Source organism: Brassica oleracea, chromosome C3 (assembly GCF_000695525.1).
Source record: "Brassica oleracea var. oleracea cultivar TO1000 chromosome C3, BOL, whole genome shotgun sequence".
NCBI classification, from domain to species: domain Eukaryota; kingdom Viridiplantae; phylum Streptophyta; class Magnoliopsida; order Brassicales; family Brassicaceae; genus Brassica; species Brassica oleracea.
Window position 1 is genome coordinate 50,149,111 of NC_027750.1, and position 17,086 is coordinate 50,166,196.

At 38.3% G+C, this 17,086-nt stretch overlaps 1 protein-coding gene across 1 annotated transcript; it reads right to left on the reverse strand.

Annotated features, from left to right (window-relative positions):
- Positions 1-6,655: 6,655 nt before the first annotated feature.
- LOC106330830 (extensin-2-like) lies at positions 6,656-7,294 on the reverse strand (the record flags this gene model as incomplete). Its single annotated transcript, XM_013769236.1, has 1 exon — positions 6,656-7,294. A coding segment is annotated over exon 1 (579 nt), but the record flags the coding sequence as incomplete, so codon positions are not given.
- Positions 7,295-17,086: the final 9,792 nt, after the last annotated feature.

Here is a 17,086-nt window from a genome sequence, read left to right on the forward strand (position 1 = left end):
TGGATGAGTCATCTCACCATTCGTCTGAGTATGCTCGGCATGCCATCTCATCCCTCCAGCAGTCTGCTCAGATTGGTACAATCTTTTCAATCTGTTTGTAATTGGTAGCTACTACATCCTTTGGTACAGTATCCTATTACGTCTTCGTCCTTGCGGCTTGAATCGTGGCTTCTTGCAGAATCGACATTCTTCTAACTTCTCATCATCTCCCCAGTAGATCATGCCATTGTCGATGCAAACGTCTATCATCTCCGAAGGCAACCCAAGACTATAAACCAGTTTCTGAATCTCATAATAAGAATCAGCAGACACATTGTCTTCCGGCAAATACTCTTTAAACAAGTCTGCCCATTCATTCATGCAACTTTCAGGTAGATTGTGATCAGTTTTAATATTCATCATTCTAGCAGCCAACAACAATTTAGAGATACCTTCTCTACAACCACTGTAAAGTGGCTGATTCGCAGCATCTAACATTTCATAAAACTTTTTTGTATCTATGTTAGGTTCTTCATCTTCATCTTGAGCTACGAATGCATCAGCTATCATATCATGAACCCTATCCTAATCTACTATCTGCTCCTCCTGATGGTAACTATGTTCTTTATGCAAATGATGATCAACCGGTTCTTCCTGAAAATTGCTATTACTACTACTAGCTTCATTCTCATAATTATAACATTCTCCATGTTGAAACCATATATAGTAATTTGGCGTGAAACCTCTATTTATTAAATGCTTCCAAACATTTTCACGATTTGCCAATTTCGAATTGTCGCATTTCTGACAAGGACAGAACATCTTACCGCTTTCTTGGGTGAGCGGTGTGAAATCTGCTTGATGCATAAATGTCTCCAGCCCTTCGAGGTATTCTTTCGTCACTCTCCCGTTAGCATCTCTGTGCATATACATCCACCTCCGCAACTCGAAAATATTCCCGGAGCTCGACATTTTTTTTTCTTTCACGTTTTTATTTTTTTTCTTGTTGTTGTGTTTAAAATGATGTTCAAACGTCCATATTTATAGGAAATTTTTGAATCTGGTTGTTGAAATTTTACTACGAATTTACGACGAAATTTAGTTAGGTAGCCGAAACAAAAAACGTGTTACAACTACAAAGTTGGTAGACTCAAAATTCTGTCATTAAGTAAACGTAAAATATTTCCTCGTAAAGTAGACGCTAATTTTACGTCGAGTTTACGAGGAAACCATTTTTCCCCGTAAAAATCACGTTATGTTATGTCGTTTTTACGAGAAAATCGTTTCGTCGTTATTTTACGACGAACTTACGTTGATTTTAAATTTCCTCGTAAGAGACTCGTAAAGTCGAAGTAAATTTACGAGGATTAATTTTCCTCGTAAATTTTAGTCGCTATAGTTGTGTTTTCTTGTAGTGATAGGTTGTGTTTTAAGACATTAACTTAAAAAAATGTTAGATTTAAGAGTTGTGTCTTTTCATCATAAATGATATATTAGTTTCAAAAGTTGTAAAATATCCCAAAAATGTCTTTGTACAATCATTTGTTTCAACTTTCAAGAGTTGTTTATTAGTTAGTGTAAATAGTTATGTCTTTCCATTGTAAAAATAAATCTGGTTTAACTTTTTTGTCAAATTATGAAGTGATATGTATTTTTATAAGTATGTGCGTGTCTTATGAAAAAATTGTGAAAATGTATGTAGATATGTTTTTTGATCATTAGAATGTGTCTTTACATTCTAAAATGATGTGTCTTCTCACTCATAATGCAAATAATTTTCTAAGATTGTAAAAATATGATGTCATCATTTATTGAAGAAAAGGTCTGGGTCTGACTGGTGACCATTCGGGAAATAAGAAGAACGAATAAAAAAGGAATGTACGGGAATAAAATAGCAGGAATGGTTGTTCCTTATCAAATTTAACAAGGAATAATTTTGTTCTTTAATTCTCTACAAAAAAAAAGGAATGAAAGTAAATTATTATTCTTTGTGAATGGTGATTTTTTTTAGGAACGTTAGGAAATGCATTATTCTTCGCCGTTTCCTGGTCACCATTCATACCCGACGTGTTTTTGCCTATCGGGAATTGGAGTTTTCAAAGATACCTTTTAGAAAAGATTTATAAATTGAAGTTTCCAATTCTTACATCTGATATATTATTCCCTCCAATTGTTGTTTCCTCGTATCGACTGATTTTCTTCGATTAAATTCTCAGTTTTGTAGGTTTTAATCTAAGGACCTCGGGTTGCTTGAAAATCTAAAAATGATATATATTTCAAAAGCAAATCTTTCCTATTATCGCCACTGTATAAATTCTAGCGATAAATAATTGGGTTCATCTAATTATTGCAGGATATGTTTTATCAAAGAAAATTGTCTTCTTTCATTCTTAAATTCATTGATTAGTATCTCTACAAATTGTAACGTTTATGTTCTCAATCCATGTTTTCTCGTGTCTTTTTTTTGGGAAAATTATTTTTTTAGAGCAAAAAATGATAATTACGTCATTTTAGACTAATCTCTATTTTGTGCCATTTTTTCCTATAACACCCTTTAATATATTTGAAAATAAATTTAATAAATAGTTTTACAAACAAAAAAATTGGAAAAATAGTAACTTTTGATAAAATATCTATACGAACTTAGTGGTATTTTTTCTAGTTATAAAAAAGTTGAAATCATAAATTTCAGATTATGTTCTAAATAAAGTAGAAATGACATTCTACGAAGTAGAAATGACATTCTACGAAGTAGAAAACGAAATCCACTTTTTTCATTGAATCTACAATGTTTAGAATACGTGATCTACGTAAATAGGAGTATTCTAAAAAAAATTTAGAATACACATTCCGCGCTTAACCTACCGTTCTAAAATCTTTAGAAATCAAAATCTACACATTAGTATAAATCTAAAACACGTAGAAACCGATATCTACAGATTTACTATAAATCTAAAACATGTAGAAATAAAAATCTACACATTACTATAATTCTAAAAAACTGTAGAAACCGATTTCTACAGATTAGTTGTATTCTACGGATATGAAATCAGTTCCTAAAAATATGGAAACAAAATATTTGGGAATATTCACTTTTATATTTTCTAAAAAAAAATCGATTTTTTGATAAAAAAACGAAAAAGGAACTAAAAAAACGAAAAAAAACCTTGGTAACCTTCTTCGCCGTCTTCTATATTCCATTGATTGTTCGTGAATGGAAAATTATGGATTTCATCCCAAAGAAATCGACTTTAAAGAGTTGAAATCATGCTTGGTCGGTTCAAATCAAGTGGGAATCAATCCGGATATAATCGAAGAAAACCAAAAAATCAATTTGGGATACCTTCCGTGGCACGGGATCGATCGATCCGTATTGAGAGATCGGTCGATCTATATAAATCGGCCTTCGCTGATCGAGTGAAATGGACCATGTCGATCAGTATATACTCCGCGTTTTTTTGTTCTGCATAATGATCGGGATCGATCGATCTGTTGGACCTTCTAAATTCGGATTGATCGGTCCCGCATGATCGAAATCATTATATATTTTATTCCCTGTTCTAAAACGCGGGCGCCTAGCCGCCTAGACGTCCGCCCAGGCGCTGGACGGAGACCAACCGCCCCGAGTTTACCATAATCGGACTAAAAAATCGGTCACCAATTAATCGGCCCAATAACCGATTAATCGGCCCATTTACCGATTAGGTGGCCGATTATTAAATAAATCAGACCAATAAAAACTCAAAAAAATAAATCTTAACTAATAGAGATATTTTTGGGGCTTATTAAGAAGCCCAAATATCTTGAAATATTTCAATCATGTAGAAGACTTTATATAGATCGACCGTCGAACCCGGGTTGTATAGCGCGCCAGATCAAGGACCAAACCACTAGGAGACATCGACATCTATGTCACAATAGGCATATACTTATATATATCCACATATAAACATAAAAAAGTACAAAAAACTAGACCCCGCTTAGTCCCCGCTTAATCCCCGATTTTTCGGTAACTAGCTAGGCCCGGAATTGCCGCCCGACTAGCGCCTAGCGTAGTTCCGAACAGAGATTTTATTTAAAAACATTACAATTTTAAGGGCATTACTGCCATTTTGAAAAAAAAAATAGTCTAATGGAGCATAAAGTAATAAAAATTAGTCTAAAAGAACATAGTTACCATTGTTTTGCTCTAAAAAAAATAATTTTCCCTTTTTTTATAGTGTCATTTGCGGTGTCATATTTTATCGGTCTTTTGCGGTAACCACGCTGGAACTTGGCAAACCCAAATTCATCATGTCTTCATATATATCCCTTGTTAAATTCATTCTTTCAGTTATCATTAAATTGATTTTTTGATCCACAGCGCAATACGATTTGGTTGTCTTTGGATTGCTTGTGGATTGATTATATATTGTACTATAAAATAGAGTTACGTCTCATTGAATAATTAAATCCGTGTGTTGGTGAGATATTAATATGTGTGATTGTGTTCCATCGTTGGTGTGTTTAGGACACATGGATTCTGAAATAACAGGTTACTAATAGTAATCCAAAAATATTTAAAGATGTGCATTTTCATCTTGAAACCGAATTGTTTTGTAAGTGATTGTCAAAATGGTCTAAAGATGTGTTTTTTAATAATGTATTTTGTTCATTCTAAAATTGCATAGATTTTTAATCAGTTATCTTTTGATCAAGTGATGTATCTTTTTGTTCTAAAACATTGCATAGATTTTTACGATATTATCAAAAATGTATAAAGATGAATTTAACATTTAAAATATGTATTCTGAAGACAATTTCCTAATCTGATATAAAAAAAAAATTATTTTAATAGCTCTCCAGATTTTTTTAAAAAATGTTAACAAAAATTATTTAAATGTCATGCAAAAATAATTGAAATTAGTTTATATACATCATCCTTTACAATGTTAACAAAGATGTTTCAGAGATTTTAAGTAAATTACCTACCGAATTAGTTGAACATATTATAAGTTATTCTGAATACATAAAATGATATTTAAAGAAAACTATGATATCAAATATAGTATACATGAAATAAAATTGACAGTGGGGCTGGAGAAATGTCCTAATGTCAATTTTGAGTGTAAATTTTGTTTGTCAAGAATTTATTTTTACTATAAAAATAAATCATATAACTTTAGTTCTAATCTGGCTGGAATAGCAATCACTGAAACAAATAAGATATTGTTACTAACAAGTTATTTGGCAAACATATTTCTCAGTAAAGCAATATATGTAACTATGTGTCTTTTCATTATGAATATTTGTTATTGATATGGTTTGTGGTTATTCTCATTTTACTTATATTATAAATTTTAAAGGTTTATGGAAATCAAAATATAAGAATTTTCTTCTCATTTAAGTTTACTTTGATGATACAAGAACTTCTTTTATAGCACAATAAAATATTTTATATAAAAGTATAATTTCTACAAAATGGTATATTTTTTTAATAAAAAAAGTTTCTGATGATAATTTAGAACATGCATTAAATTTTTAATGTGTGTCTTTACAAACTGGTATTGACATATTTGTATTTTTTTTATCACAACCAATCTATAAACAAAATATAGATATATGCAAGATAATTTGTAACACATGTATTTCTCTAAAACCAATTATATAAAATGTAGCATATTTTTTTTATATAAAATGAGTTCCCGTGTGATATCGTATGGGTTCTTTGCCTAGTATAAAATAATAATAATAGTAATTATTATTATTATAATATTCTTGTTAATGTGAATCAATCAATTTTCATATTTGATCTTTACAACATATGTACTACACACAACGATAACAAATTCTGTACCAACTTTTCGTTTAGAAGCAAATATATATGAATAATCTTACACGTTCTACTTTCCTATATATTGGTGTACTCGCGCGGCCACAATAGTAAGTTAATCGATCTTTTCTCTATATAGTTAATGGCCTGTTTATGTCCAGGATCTGGCCAACTTTGACTTAGGTCTGCCGGCTAATTGAGCTATAATTTCATATATATACTCTATTGTACAACTTGAAAAATTTATGAACCAATATATTTACCCGATTCATTAAAAAGTAATTGAGTTTATTCAATAGCTATAAATTAAGACATTAATACACTGGCCTTTTAGTAGGCATAACAAACATCATAAGCAACAACCCAATATCAAAATGCACAAAGTATAAGTACAAACGAAAGTACATTTCGTCTATATTGAAGTCTCGAAAGGGAAATATTGTAAAACCGTGGATACCATGGTCGTAATTTATTAGTAAAACCTTCTTTGTATTATATATATATGGTTAGTATATTGGTGGAGGGGGTGAGCTATAGCTATAACTATAGCTTGGAGGTGGTGGAGAGCTGTAGATGTAAGATGGTGGTGGAGGAGAACTGTACACGTACGGAGGTGGTGGAGGAGACTTGTAAACATACGGAGGAGGCGGTGGGGAGCTGTAGACATAAGGAGGTGGTGGAGGAGACTTGTAGACATATGGTGGTGGTGGTGGAGAGCTATAGACGTATGGAGGTGGTGGTGGAGACTTGTAGACATACGGTGGTGGTGGAGGAGACTTGTAGACATACGGTGGTGGTGGAGGAGACTTGTAAACATATGGTGGTGGTGGTGGAGAGCTATAGACATATGGTGGTGGAGGAGAGAGGTGGTGGAGGAGACTTGTAAACATAGGGAGGAGGCGGTGGAGAGGGATATACGTATGGAGGTGGTGGAGGAGACTTGTAAACATAGGGAGGAGGCGGTGGAGAGGGATATACGTATGGAGGTGGTGGAGGAGACTTGTAAACATAGGGAGGAGGCGGTGGAGAGGGATATACGTATGGAGGTGGTGGAGGAGACTTGTAAACATAGGGAGGAGGCGGTGGAGAGGGATATACGTATGGAGGTGGTGGAGGAGACTTGTAAACATAGGGAGGAGGCGGTGGAGAGGGATATACGTATGGAGGTGGTGGAGGAGACTTGTAAACATAGGGAGGAGGCGGTGGAGAGCTGTAGACGTAAGGAGGAGGTGGTGGCGAGTTGTAAACATATGGAGGAGGCGGTGGAGAGCTATATACGTATGGAGGTAGTGGAGGAGACTTGTAAACATATGGTGGAAGCCATGGAGAACTATAAGCATATGGTGGTGGTGGTGGAGGAGAATATTGTGCACTTGAATGAACAACAATGGTAAACAAAGCCAAGACCAACATAAGTAGAGATGGCCAATTAGGATTGGCCATGTTTACAAAACTGTTATACTCTCTAAGCCTTTCTAACCAACTTATTGTTGAATATGTTGTAATAGCAACCAAGCAGTTTATATAGCAGTCATCACTGCAATTGGTATGATTGTTTATTGAAGGTTATGAATGTTTCTTATTGCAATAGGGTTAAATTGTTTAATAAGTCAAATTAACTTCAAAGTTTGTTTAAGATAAAAATCAGGAAGAAGTCTTTGGTAGCTACCCTTTACTAACTTTCAGATCGGATGGTTAGACTTTGAAGTTGTCAATTTAAACTCAACGTCATTTAGCAGTGTAGCGTTAGATGGCTAAAGCGCATAAGCAAAAGAACTTTTCCATGTTCTTATAGTTAAATTTGAAAAAGAAAATTTCAAGTTGATGTAACGTATATAATTATGATTTTACATTCATCACATGTACGCGTGACAGGAGAGGCATAACATATAAAACATATGCATAGGTTTTATAGTGACCTTGCAAAACTTTTGCTAAGACAACGTTTCAAAATGTACTTCACTTGCTCTTCCAAGTTAGTTTGGTTTCTCTTATAATAATATCTTCAGACTTCAAACTCGAACAACTTGCTCGCAAATTTAAGAAGACATTTATGGATCATAAAAAATCATTTTGATCATAAAAAGTAAATATCTCCTTTAATTAGTGTAAGCAATTGGAAAAAAAAACTGGCAAGAACATGACAGATGAATGAAACGTTTTGGTTTAAACTTTGAAGTTGTCAATGTGTAAACTCCATGTCATTTTTGGAAGACTCTTTCTATTGTGTTTGTTTATTGAGCTATAGAGTTTTATATCTTTTTGTCGGTGCATAGAACAAAACCAATGTGCAATAAATCTTTCTTAGAGATTATTGAGCTAATAATTATTGCATGGTACAATATGTTTATTATGAACATATCACTAGTCATGCACGTAAATGCACTCGGTTTTCAGAAATATATTTACTTTTCGATTTGATAATCGACTTCAAGGTGATGACAGAAAAAAAAAATCGACTTCAAGGCTGTGAGAATACTGGAGACGTTGTTACAAAAGCAAGGTAAAGCTATTAACCATTATTCATGTATAGTAAAATCTCGCGACACCTCAGAGATATCTCCTACAAGAAGACCGAGATTAATAAAACATAGAAGGACTAGAAACTGATTCACATTGGTTAGAAAGGCTTAGAGAGAATAACAGTTTTGTCAACATGGCCAATAGTGTTTTTATTATTTTTTTGGGATTCTTATGCTGAAAATTGCTGTTATGCCTGAGATACAAATCACCTGTATCAATCTTGCATTTTCAACAAGTAAATTTTACATTTTTATATCAAAAGATTATTTACGCGATATATTTGGTTCAATTGCTTCACCGACGAGCTTTCGTATATAGGCTTAAATTATACCAACAAGGTCCGTATACAGTAAACACCGAAATGGATTTTTCAAAGACTCTGATTTAACTACGGATAGTGGCCTCTTGATTGCTAGTGGTTGTTAATTATATGTTGGTAATAAACATATACACAATATTTCACACCTAACACAAATTCTCATACGTCGAAGAATGTTCCTCCGTTTTCCTTTAAATTATTGGGTAAAATATGTAAAGAATGTATCTTTATTATTATTATAACGAGAATACAAGAGAGTATATATACAGACTCAAGACTTGGAGGTTAAGTTACATATTAACAGAATGTTCTGTAGGACTCGATATATATAACAATAAATATAAAGTATCATCGCATATCTTCTGATACGGCCCCTCAAGATGGAGCCAGGGATCTGGCGCCAATCTTGCTTCTGAGATCCATGAACCGAGCTCGAGTTAAAGGCTTCGTAAGCGCGTCTGCTAGTTGATTTCGAGTATTGACATGTGCAACTCGTAGGGCTCTTTTCTGAACTTGGTTGCGAACAAAGTGATTGTCTATGGCAATGTGCTTCATGCGAGAGTGAAACACTGGATTTGCATAGAAGAAAGTGGCTCCAACGTTGTCACAATAGACCACAGGTGGTGCCGATAAGGAGATACCAAGTTCAGTTAGAACATTGCAGATCCAGTTGAGTTCAGATGCAGTATTAGCTACGGACCGGTACTCAGCTTCAGTAGAAGAACGAGCAACTCCATTTTGCTTCTTGGATGTCCAAAAGATGGGGTGTTTGCCGAGATAAACAATGTAGGCATTGGTGGAGATATAATCATCTGAATCCCCAGCCCAGTCCGCGTCTGAGTAAGCATGGAGAGTAAGCTTGTTGGTGGCAGAGTAGAAGATGCCGTGCGTCGGTGTTCCAGCGAGATACCGAAGGATCCTCTTGGCTGCCTGCCAATGATATTCAGTTGGCATGTGCATGAACTGTGATAATTTGTTGACAGCATATGCGATATCTAGCCGAGTAAACTGTAGGTACTGAAGGTTGCCTATTAGGCGTCTGTATTTGGTTGGATCCGAGAGTCTAACACCATCGTGCAGATGTAGTTTAGGTGAGGACGCCATTGGAGTGGTTACTGGCTTTGCATTAGTCATGTCGTACTTGTGAAGTAGATCCAGAATGTATTTTCTTTGAGACAGGTGGAGTCCTTGTTGCGTACGATGTGCTTCAATACCCAAAAAATAATTCAGATCTTCAGCATCTTTAACAGAGAACCGTTGGGCAAGGAGGACAAGTACTCGAGCAATGCCAGACTTTGTGTTACTAGTTATCAAAATATCGTCGACATAGATAAGAAGATAGATGACCTGACTTCCTTGTCGATGAATGAATAACGAAGTATCCGCAAGAGAGTTCACAAACCCAAGGTTGAGAAGAAAACTGATGAGTTCCTTGCACCAGGCTCTGGTGCTTGTTTGAGACCATTGACAGCCTTGTGAAGTTTGCAGACATAGTCAGGTCTGTCTGCGTCAACGAAGCCAGGTGGTTGATCCATATACACTTCGTCCGTGAGAGTCCCTTGGGGAAAGCATTGTTGACATCAAGCTGTTGTATCGGCCAGGAGTAGCTGATTGCGATGTCGAGGACAAGACGAAGTGTTGTGGCTTTAATAACCGGACTGAATGTCTCTGTGTAGTCACGACCGTATTCTTGCTTATATTCTTTCGCCACCAAGCGTGACTTGCAGCAATTGTGAGACCCATCAGAGTTGAATTTGTTTTTGTAGAGCCATCTGTTTCCTACAACATTGTAATGTGGTTGTCGAGGAACAATATCATAGGTTCCATTACGTGCAAACGCATCAATCTCTGTAGACATAGAGCCTCGCCAACGTCTATCTTTAAGCGCCTGATTTAGTGTATTTGGTTCAGTAGGAATGACCGAAGACAGAGCAGCTGAGTAGTTGTACTTCGAGTTTGGCTTGCTGATTTGATTTTTGCGTCTTGTGAGCATAGGGTGTGTGTTCTCCGGCTGAGCAGGCTCTGGAGATGGTGAGCTTTGCGCCGATGGTGATGGTGAGGGTTCTTGTTGCTCAGACGGTAGCGGAGACACAACTGGAGAGGTTTGAGGCGCAGGAGCAGAGTGATTTGATTCTGCAGACATCTCGTCACTCATGTTATCATCATTAGTATTACTTAACAAAGGAGTGGAAGAATCAACCTGACCCGGCAGAGAAGGACCTGAGCTCGAGCTTCCAGTTTTCTGTACGAGTGGAGGGGATGGGTTTGGGTTTGAGGCAAAGGTTGTGGGAGCAGGTGTTTGTGAAGGTGGTACGATAGTTACTGGTGGGGAGAAGGGTGTGGGTTCAGGGTTTGGAACTGAGCTATTCACAGCGGGTAGAGAGGAGGTCTTGAATGGGAAGACAAGCTCATCAAACCGGACGTGTCTTGACATGTATATGCATCCAGTGTGAGGTTGAAGGCACAGATAGCCACTTTGTGTTGGGGAGTATCCGAGAAAGACGCAAGGAGTAGACCGGTCTTCAAGTTTGTGAGCTGTGTACGGCCTCAACCTTGGAAAACAGAGAGAGCCAAAGACTCTTAACTTGTGATAGTTAGGTTGATTACCAAAGAGCTTGTGAAATGGAGAATCCATGTTGAGGACCGCAGTTGGTTGGCGATTGATCAGATATGCGGCTGTGGAGAATGCGTAAGTCCAGTATTTCTTTGGCATCGAGGCATGTGTGAGCATAGTGAGGCATGTCTCAACCACATGTTTGTGCTTTCTTTCCGATATACCGTTGTGCTCCAGTGTATGTGGTGGAGAAGTGAGATGAGAGATGCCAGCTTCTGCTAGGAGGTGGCGGAGAGCTATAAACTCTCCACCATTATCTGAGAACAAGGTACCGATCTTGGTGGAGAAGTAATTCTCGACAAGCGCTTTGAACACTTTGAATGTTTCTTTTACTTGGGATTTAAGTTTCAGAGGATATAGCCAAGTGTAGCGGCTGTAGTGGTCAACGAGCACTAGGTAGTATTTGTAATTATCAATGGAAACAACTGGAGAGCTCCATAAATCGGTAAAAATGTATTGAAGAGGGCGAGAAGAGGTAATGGTTGTTTGATGAAAGGGTAGTTTATGAGTTTTATTGATGGCACAATCTGAACATAAAGTGGGTTGTGTTACAGATTTTGCAAAAGGTAAAGAAAATTTCGAAACAGTAGACTGAAGAATAGAAACTGCTGGATGGCCTAGGCGAAAGTGCCAATCGACCATGGTTGTTTTAGGTAGGGTGGTTGCAAAGAAAGATTGAAGGGTTGAGGATTGGGCAGGCCACTCGTAGAGCTCATCCTTGGTCTTGCCTTGGATTAGCGGGATTCCCGAGCTGAGATCCTTCACCTGAAAGTAAGCCGGGAAAAATTCCACCGAAACTTTATTAGCATTGCATAACCGATATACGGAGATAAGATTCTTCCGTATGTTAGGTACACATAAGACATTATTCAAGTTCAAAAAACGTGAATTGGAAGGTAAGGAGAGGGAACCCGTGTGACTGATCGAGAGTCCGGAGCCGTCTCCAATCAGCACTGAGTCATCACCGTTGTATGGGTGATGAAGCGAGAGGTTGTGGAGGTCACTGGTGAGGTGATGAGTTGCGCCGGAATCCATCAGCCAAGCATTGCTCGGGTTGTGAGCTGAGAGCGCCATGTTCGCTCTTGGCTGCCATGGACGGAAAGGCGAGGCAGGGTAGGCGTTTTGAGACGAGGGAGCGAACTGAGGACATTTCCTGGCGCTGTGACCAAAGACGCTGCATATCTGGCAGCGACCCTGATATCCTCTGTTTTGGTTAGTGTCGTTTGACTGTGATTGATAGGACTGTTGAGACGCCTTGTTGTTGTTGTTGTTCCAGTTGCGGTTGAAGTTGCGGTGTTGGTGATTCTTCGGACGTGTGATTGCAACGTTAGCAGAGACCGGAACCGGAGTAACAACAGTCGCAGACAAGCTCAACAGTTTGGCCTCCTTGTTGATGAGCTTCTCATGTATTTCAATGATAGACGGCCATCAGAGTTGAATTTGTTTTTGTAGAGCCATCTGTTCCCTACAACGTTGTAATGCGGTTGTCGAGGCACAAGATCATAGGTTCCATTACGTGCAAACGCATCAATCTCTGTAGACATAGAGCCTCGCCAACGTCTATCTTTAAGCGCCTGATTTAGTGTATTTGGTTCAGTAGGAATGACCGAAGACAGAGCAGCTGAGTAGTTGTACTTCGAGTTTGGCTTGCTGATTTGATTTTTGCGTCTTGTGAGCATAGGGTGTGTGTTCTCCGGCTGAGCAGGCTCTGGAGATGGTGAGCTTTGCGCCGATGGTGATGGTGAGGGTTCTTGTTGCTCAGACGGTAGCGGAGACACAACTGGAGAGGTTTGAGGCGCAGGAGCAGAGTGATTTGATTCTGCAGACATCTCGTCACTCATGTTATCATCATTAGTATTACTTAACAAAGGAGTGGAAGAATCAACCTGACCCGGCAGAGAAGGACCTGAGCTCGAGCTTCCAGTTTTCTGTACGAGTGGAGGGGATGGGTTTGGGTTTGAGGCAAAGGTTGTGGGAGCAGGTGTTTGTGAAGGTGGTACGATAGTTACTGGTGGGGAGAAGGGTGTGGGTTCAGGGTTTGGAACTGAGCTATTCACAGCGGGTAGAGAGGAGGTCTTGAATGGGAAGACAAGCTCATCAAACCGGACGTGTCTTGACATGTATATGCATCCAGTGTGAGGTTGAAGGCACAGATAGCCACTTTGTGTTGGGGAGTATCCGAGAAAGACGCAAGGAGTAGACCGGTCTTCAAGTTTGTGAGCTGTGTACGGCCTCAACCTTGGAAAACAGAGAGAGCCAAAGACTCTTAACTTGTGATAGTTAGGTTGATTACCAAAGAGCTTGTGAAATGGAGAATCCATGTTGAGGACCGCAGTTGGTTGGCGATTGATCAGATATGCGGCTGTGGAGAATGCGTAAGTCCAGTATTTCTTTGGCATCGAGGCATGTGTGAGCATAGTGAGGCATGTCTCAACCACATGTTTGTGCTTTCTTTCCGATATACCGTTGTGCTCCAGTGTATGTGGTGGAGAAGTGAGATGAGAGATGCCAGCTTCTGCTAGGAGGTGGCGGAGAGCTATAAACTCTCCACCATTATCTGAGAACAAGGTACCGATCTTGGTGGAGAAGTAATTCTCGACAAGCGCTTTGAACACTTTGAATGTTTCTTTTACTTGGGATTTAAGTTTCAGAGGATATAGCCAAGTGTAGCGGCTGTAGTGGTCAACGAGCACTAGGTAGTATTTGTAATTATCAATGGAAACAACTGGAGAGCTCCATAAATCGGTAAAAATGTATTGAAGAGGGCGAGAAGAGGTAATGGTTGTTTGATGAAAGGGTAGTTTATGAGTTTTATTGATGGCACAATCTGAGCACAAAGTGTTTTGAGTTACAGATTGAGAAAAAGGTAAAGAAAAAATTGAAATAACAGTCTTGAGAATGGAGGCAGGGGGGTGGCCAAGACGGTAGTGCTAAACCGGGAGAGTTGTTTTTGGTGGTGAAGAGGCAAAAAAGGATTGAAGGGTGGAGGGTTTGGCTGGCTACTCATACAGCTCATCCTTGGTCTTGCCTTGGATTAACGGGATTCCCAAGCAGAGATCCTTCACCTGAAAGGAAGCAGAAAAAAATTCAACCGACACCTTGTTAGTATTACATAAACGATAAACAGAGATAAGATTTTTCTGAATGTTTGGAACACATAGAACATCATTTAATCTTAAAGTGCGAGCAGGAGATGGAAGAGAGATAGAACCAGTGTGAGTTATAGGGAGACCGGTGCCATCGCCTATCATGACTGAGTCGTCTCCTAGATAAGGTTGATGGAGAGACAAGTTGTGAAGATCACTGGTGAGGTGATGTGTTGCTCCTGAGTCCATGAGCCACGCATTGGTGGGGTGTTGCGCTGCTACGGCCATGTTTGCTCGTGGTTGCCAGGGGCGGAATGGAGAGCTGCCTGTGTTGACATATTGTTGAGCCATCTGTGTGCATCGACGTGCACTGTGACCGAAGACGCCACAGAGTTGACAACGACCTTGATATCCTTTGGTTGACTGGTTCTCTTGTTTCTGCATGGAGGAGTTGTTGGATTTGTAGCTTTTGTTCCAGTTGGAGTTGTTGTTGCTTCTGTTGTATTGCGACTGATGCTGCTTGGGGCGTGCTGAGGCAACGTTAGCAGTCACTGGGATTGAGCTTGACACCGGAGCGGAGACAGCAATGAGTTTAGCTTCTTTGTTGATAAGCTTTTCATGAATCTCAATGATGGAAGGAGTCGTGTCTCGTCCCTCGATTTGTTCAGCTACAGATTTGTACTCCTCAGGTAGTCCATCAATGATGTACTCAATCTTGTCCTCGTGATTCAATGGCTTGCCTAGAAGACTAAGTTGATCAAAGCGGCTAGTCAAGCCCCTCATGTAATCATCAATACTCTTGTCTCCTTTGGTATAGTGTTTTAGTTGCAAGCGGAGTTGTTGTATGTGTCCACGACTTGGCGTTGCATAGGTGGCACTGAGCGACTTCCAGACATCGCGCGCGGTCTTGGTGTTGGTGACCAGTGCCTGAATAGATGGGGAGAGGGTACCAATGAGACCGTTGTAGACTAGGCGATCTTGACGGCGCCATTTGTTGAACTCGGGATTGGCAGTTACTTCATCATTGACTGTGGTCGTTGGAGCCGGTGATGGTTTGGTGCAATCAATGTAGCCAGCCAAGTCATATCCATCGAGAAGAGCGTGAACTTGAAGACTCCATGTCATGTAGTTCATGGAGGTGAGTTTGGTGATGGTGACCATGTTAACGTTCAACAAGTTGAGCGTTGCTATCGACCTGATCAAAAGGAGCATTCATGGTGTGTAGAGATCGAGATTAAAGAATAAGAGTATTAAGAAGAAGAAGACGAGAAAAAGTGACGTCTGAAGAAAGAAAAAAAAAATTAAAATTATTGGTTTGCTCTGATACCATGTAAAGAATGTATCTTTATTATTATCATAATGAAAATACAAGAGAGTATATATACAGACTCAAGACTTGGAAGTTAAAGTTACATAATGTAAAGTATCATCGCATATCTTTTGATAAAATATTGGTTATATTCTAAAATCGCAAGTTTTCAAAATGGTCTTATATTTCATATGAGTACATACATGTTCCATTACCATGAATCCGTAATCTACATGTTAGCATTAAGTGTAATTTTGTGAGTGGTTACTAAAAGAAGAAAATCACATTGGGCCGATTAAAAAGCCCAATCCAGTTCTTGCTCCTACACAGTTGTTGTCGCTGTTGTCTTGTTATAAAATGCTTCTCCATGAAACCCTAAACTAGACAGCCGCTACTAGCATCAACCAAAAACAATTCTTAACAAATTTTCTGCTTTTTTCGTGATTACTAATCGATTTGGGGTCATAGGGTTTAGGATCGTATAGCAAAGTTTGTTGATGTATTGGTTTTGTGCGCAGAAAGTTTGTATGTTTTCTGCTTATAGTATAAGCACCGTATAGCCCCTTGCATCTTTGAGTATATAGATGCTAAGGAACAAAATCGAGAAAAGGGTACTCTTTTGGTGCAATATATTGGCACTTGCGTTTCCTTTATTCATCTCTTGGGATGTTCATAAGCTTTTGAACTTGTCCAGAATATGCGTATTGGCCAATATGTATTCAGATATTGTGCTGCTGGATGGTTTGTGGGCTTTGAGTTTTTTTTTTGGTTATATTGGAAGGAAGTGGAGCATGATGATGAGAATCAAATAGCCTCTGAAATTAAAATTCATGTGGATTATATCACATACCTTCAAAGTTCTCTGAATTGCCCTGCCTTTCTCTTTTTAATCCGTTTTTCTCAGGATTACACATTGGTGTAAAGTTTTGTTTTTTTGCCTGGAGATTGTTCTATGCACCTAAGAAAATCATAGTCTGTTTAAGCTGATTTAATGCTTCAGACTACACGAGCATGGTGCCATATTAAAATTCTTCAATGAGGTTTTGTTCATTCCATTTTAAGCATTTAACCTTGATATGGCTTGGCTTTTGAAGAACATTTTTCTTGATCTTAATTATCTTATAGGTGCAATTATCTTATAAATCTATTCAATACGAGAGAGCCTGTGAGGAAATTGAAATGCATACAATCAATTTTACCCAAAATGAGACAGAATCATCAACGTAGACTATCCAATTAGGATACTCATCAAAATAGACTATCCATTTCGCCTGACAAAAAAATCTACTGATTTCGAGGGCCTTTGAGAAATTGAAATGCATACAATCAATTTTACCCAAAAAGACTAATGAACATAGACTATCCATCTAATTCAACCTTTGAGAGTAGTCATTAAAATAGACAATCCAATTATTTTTTTTGCTGAAGAGATTTGAGCAAGACG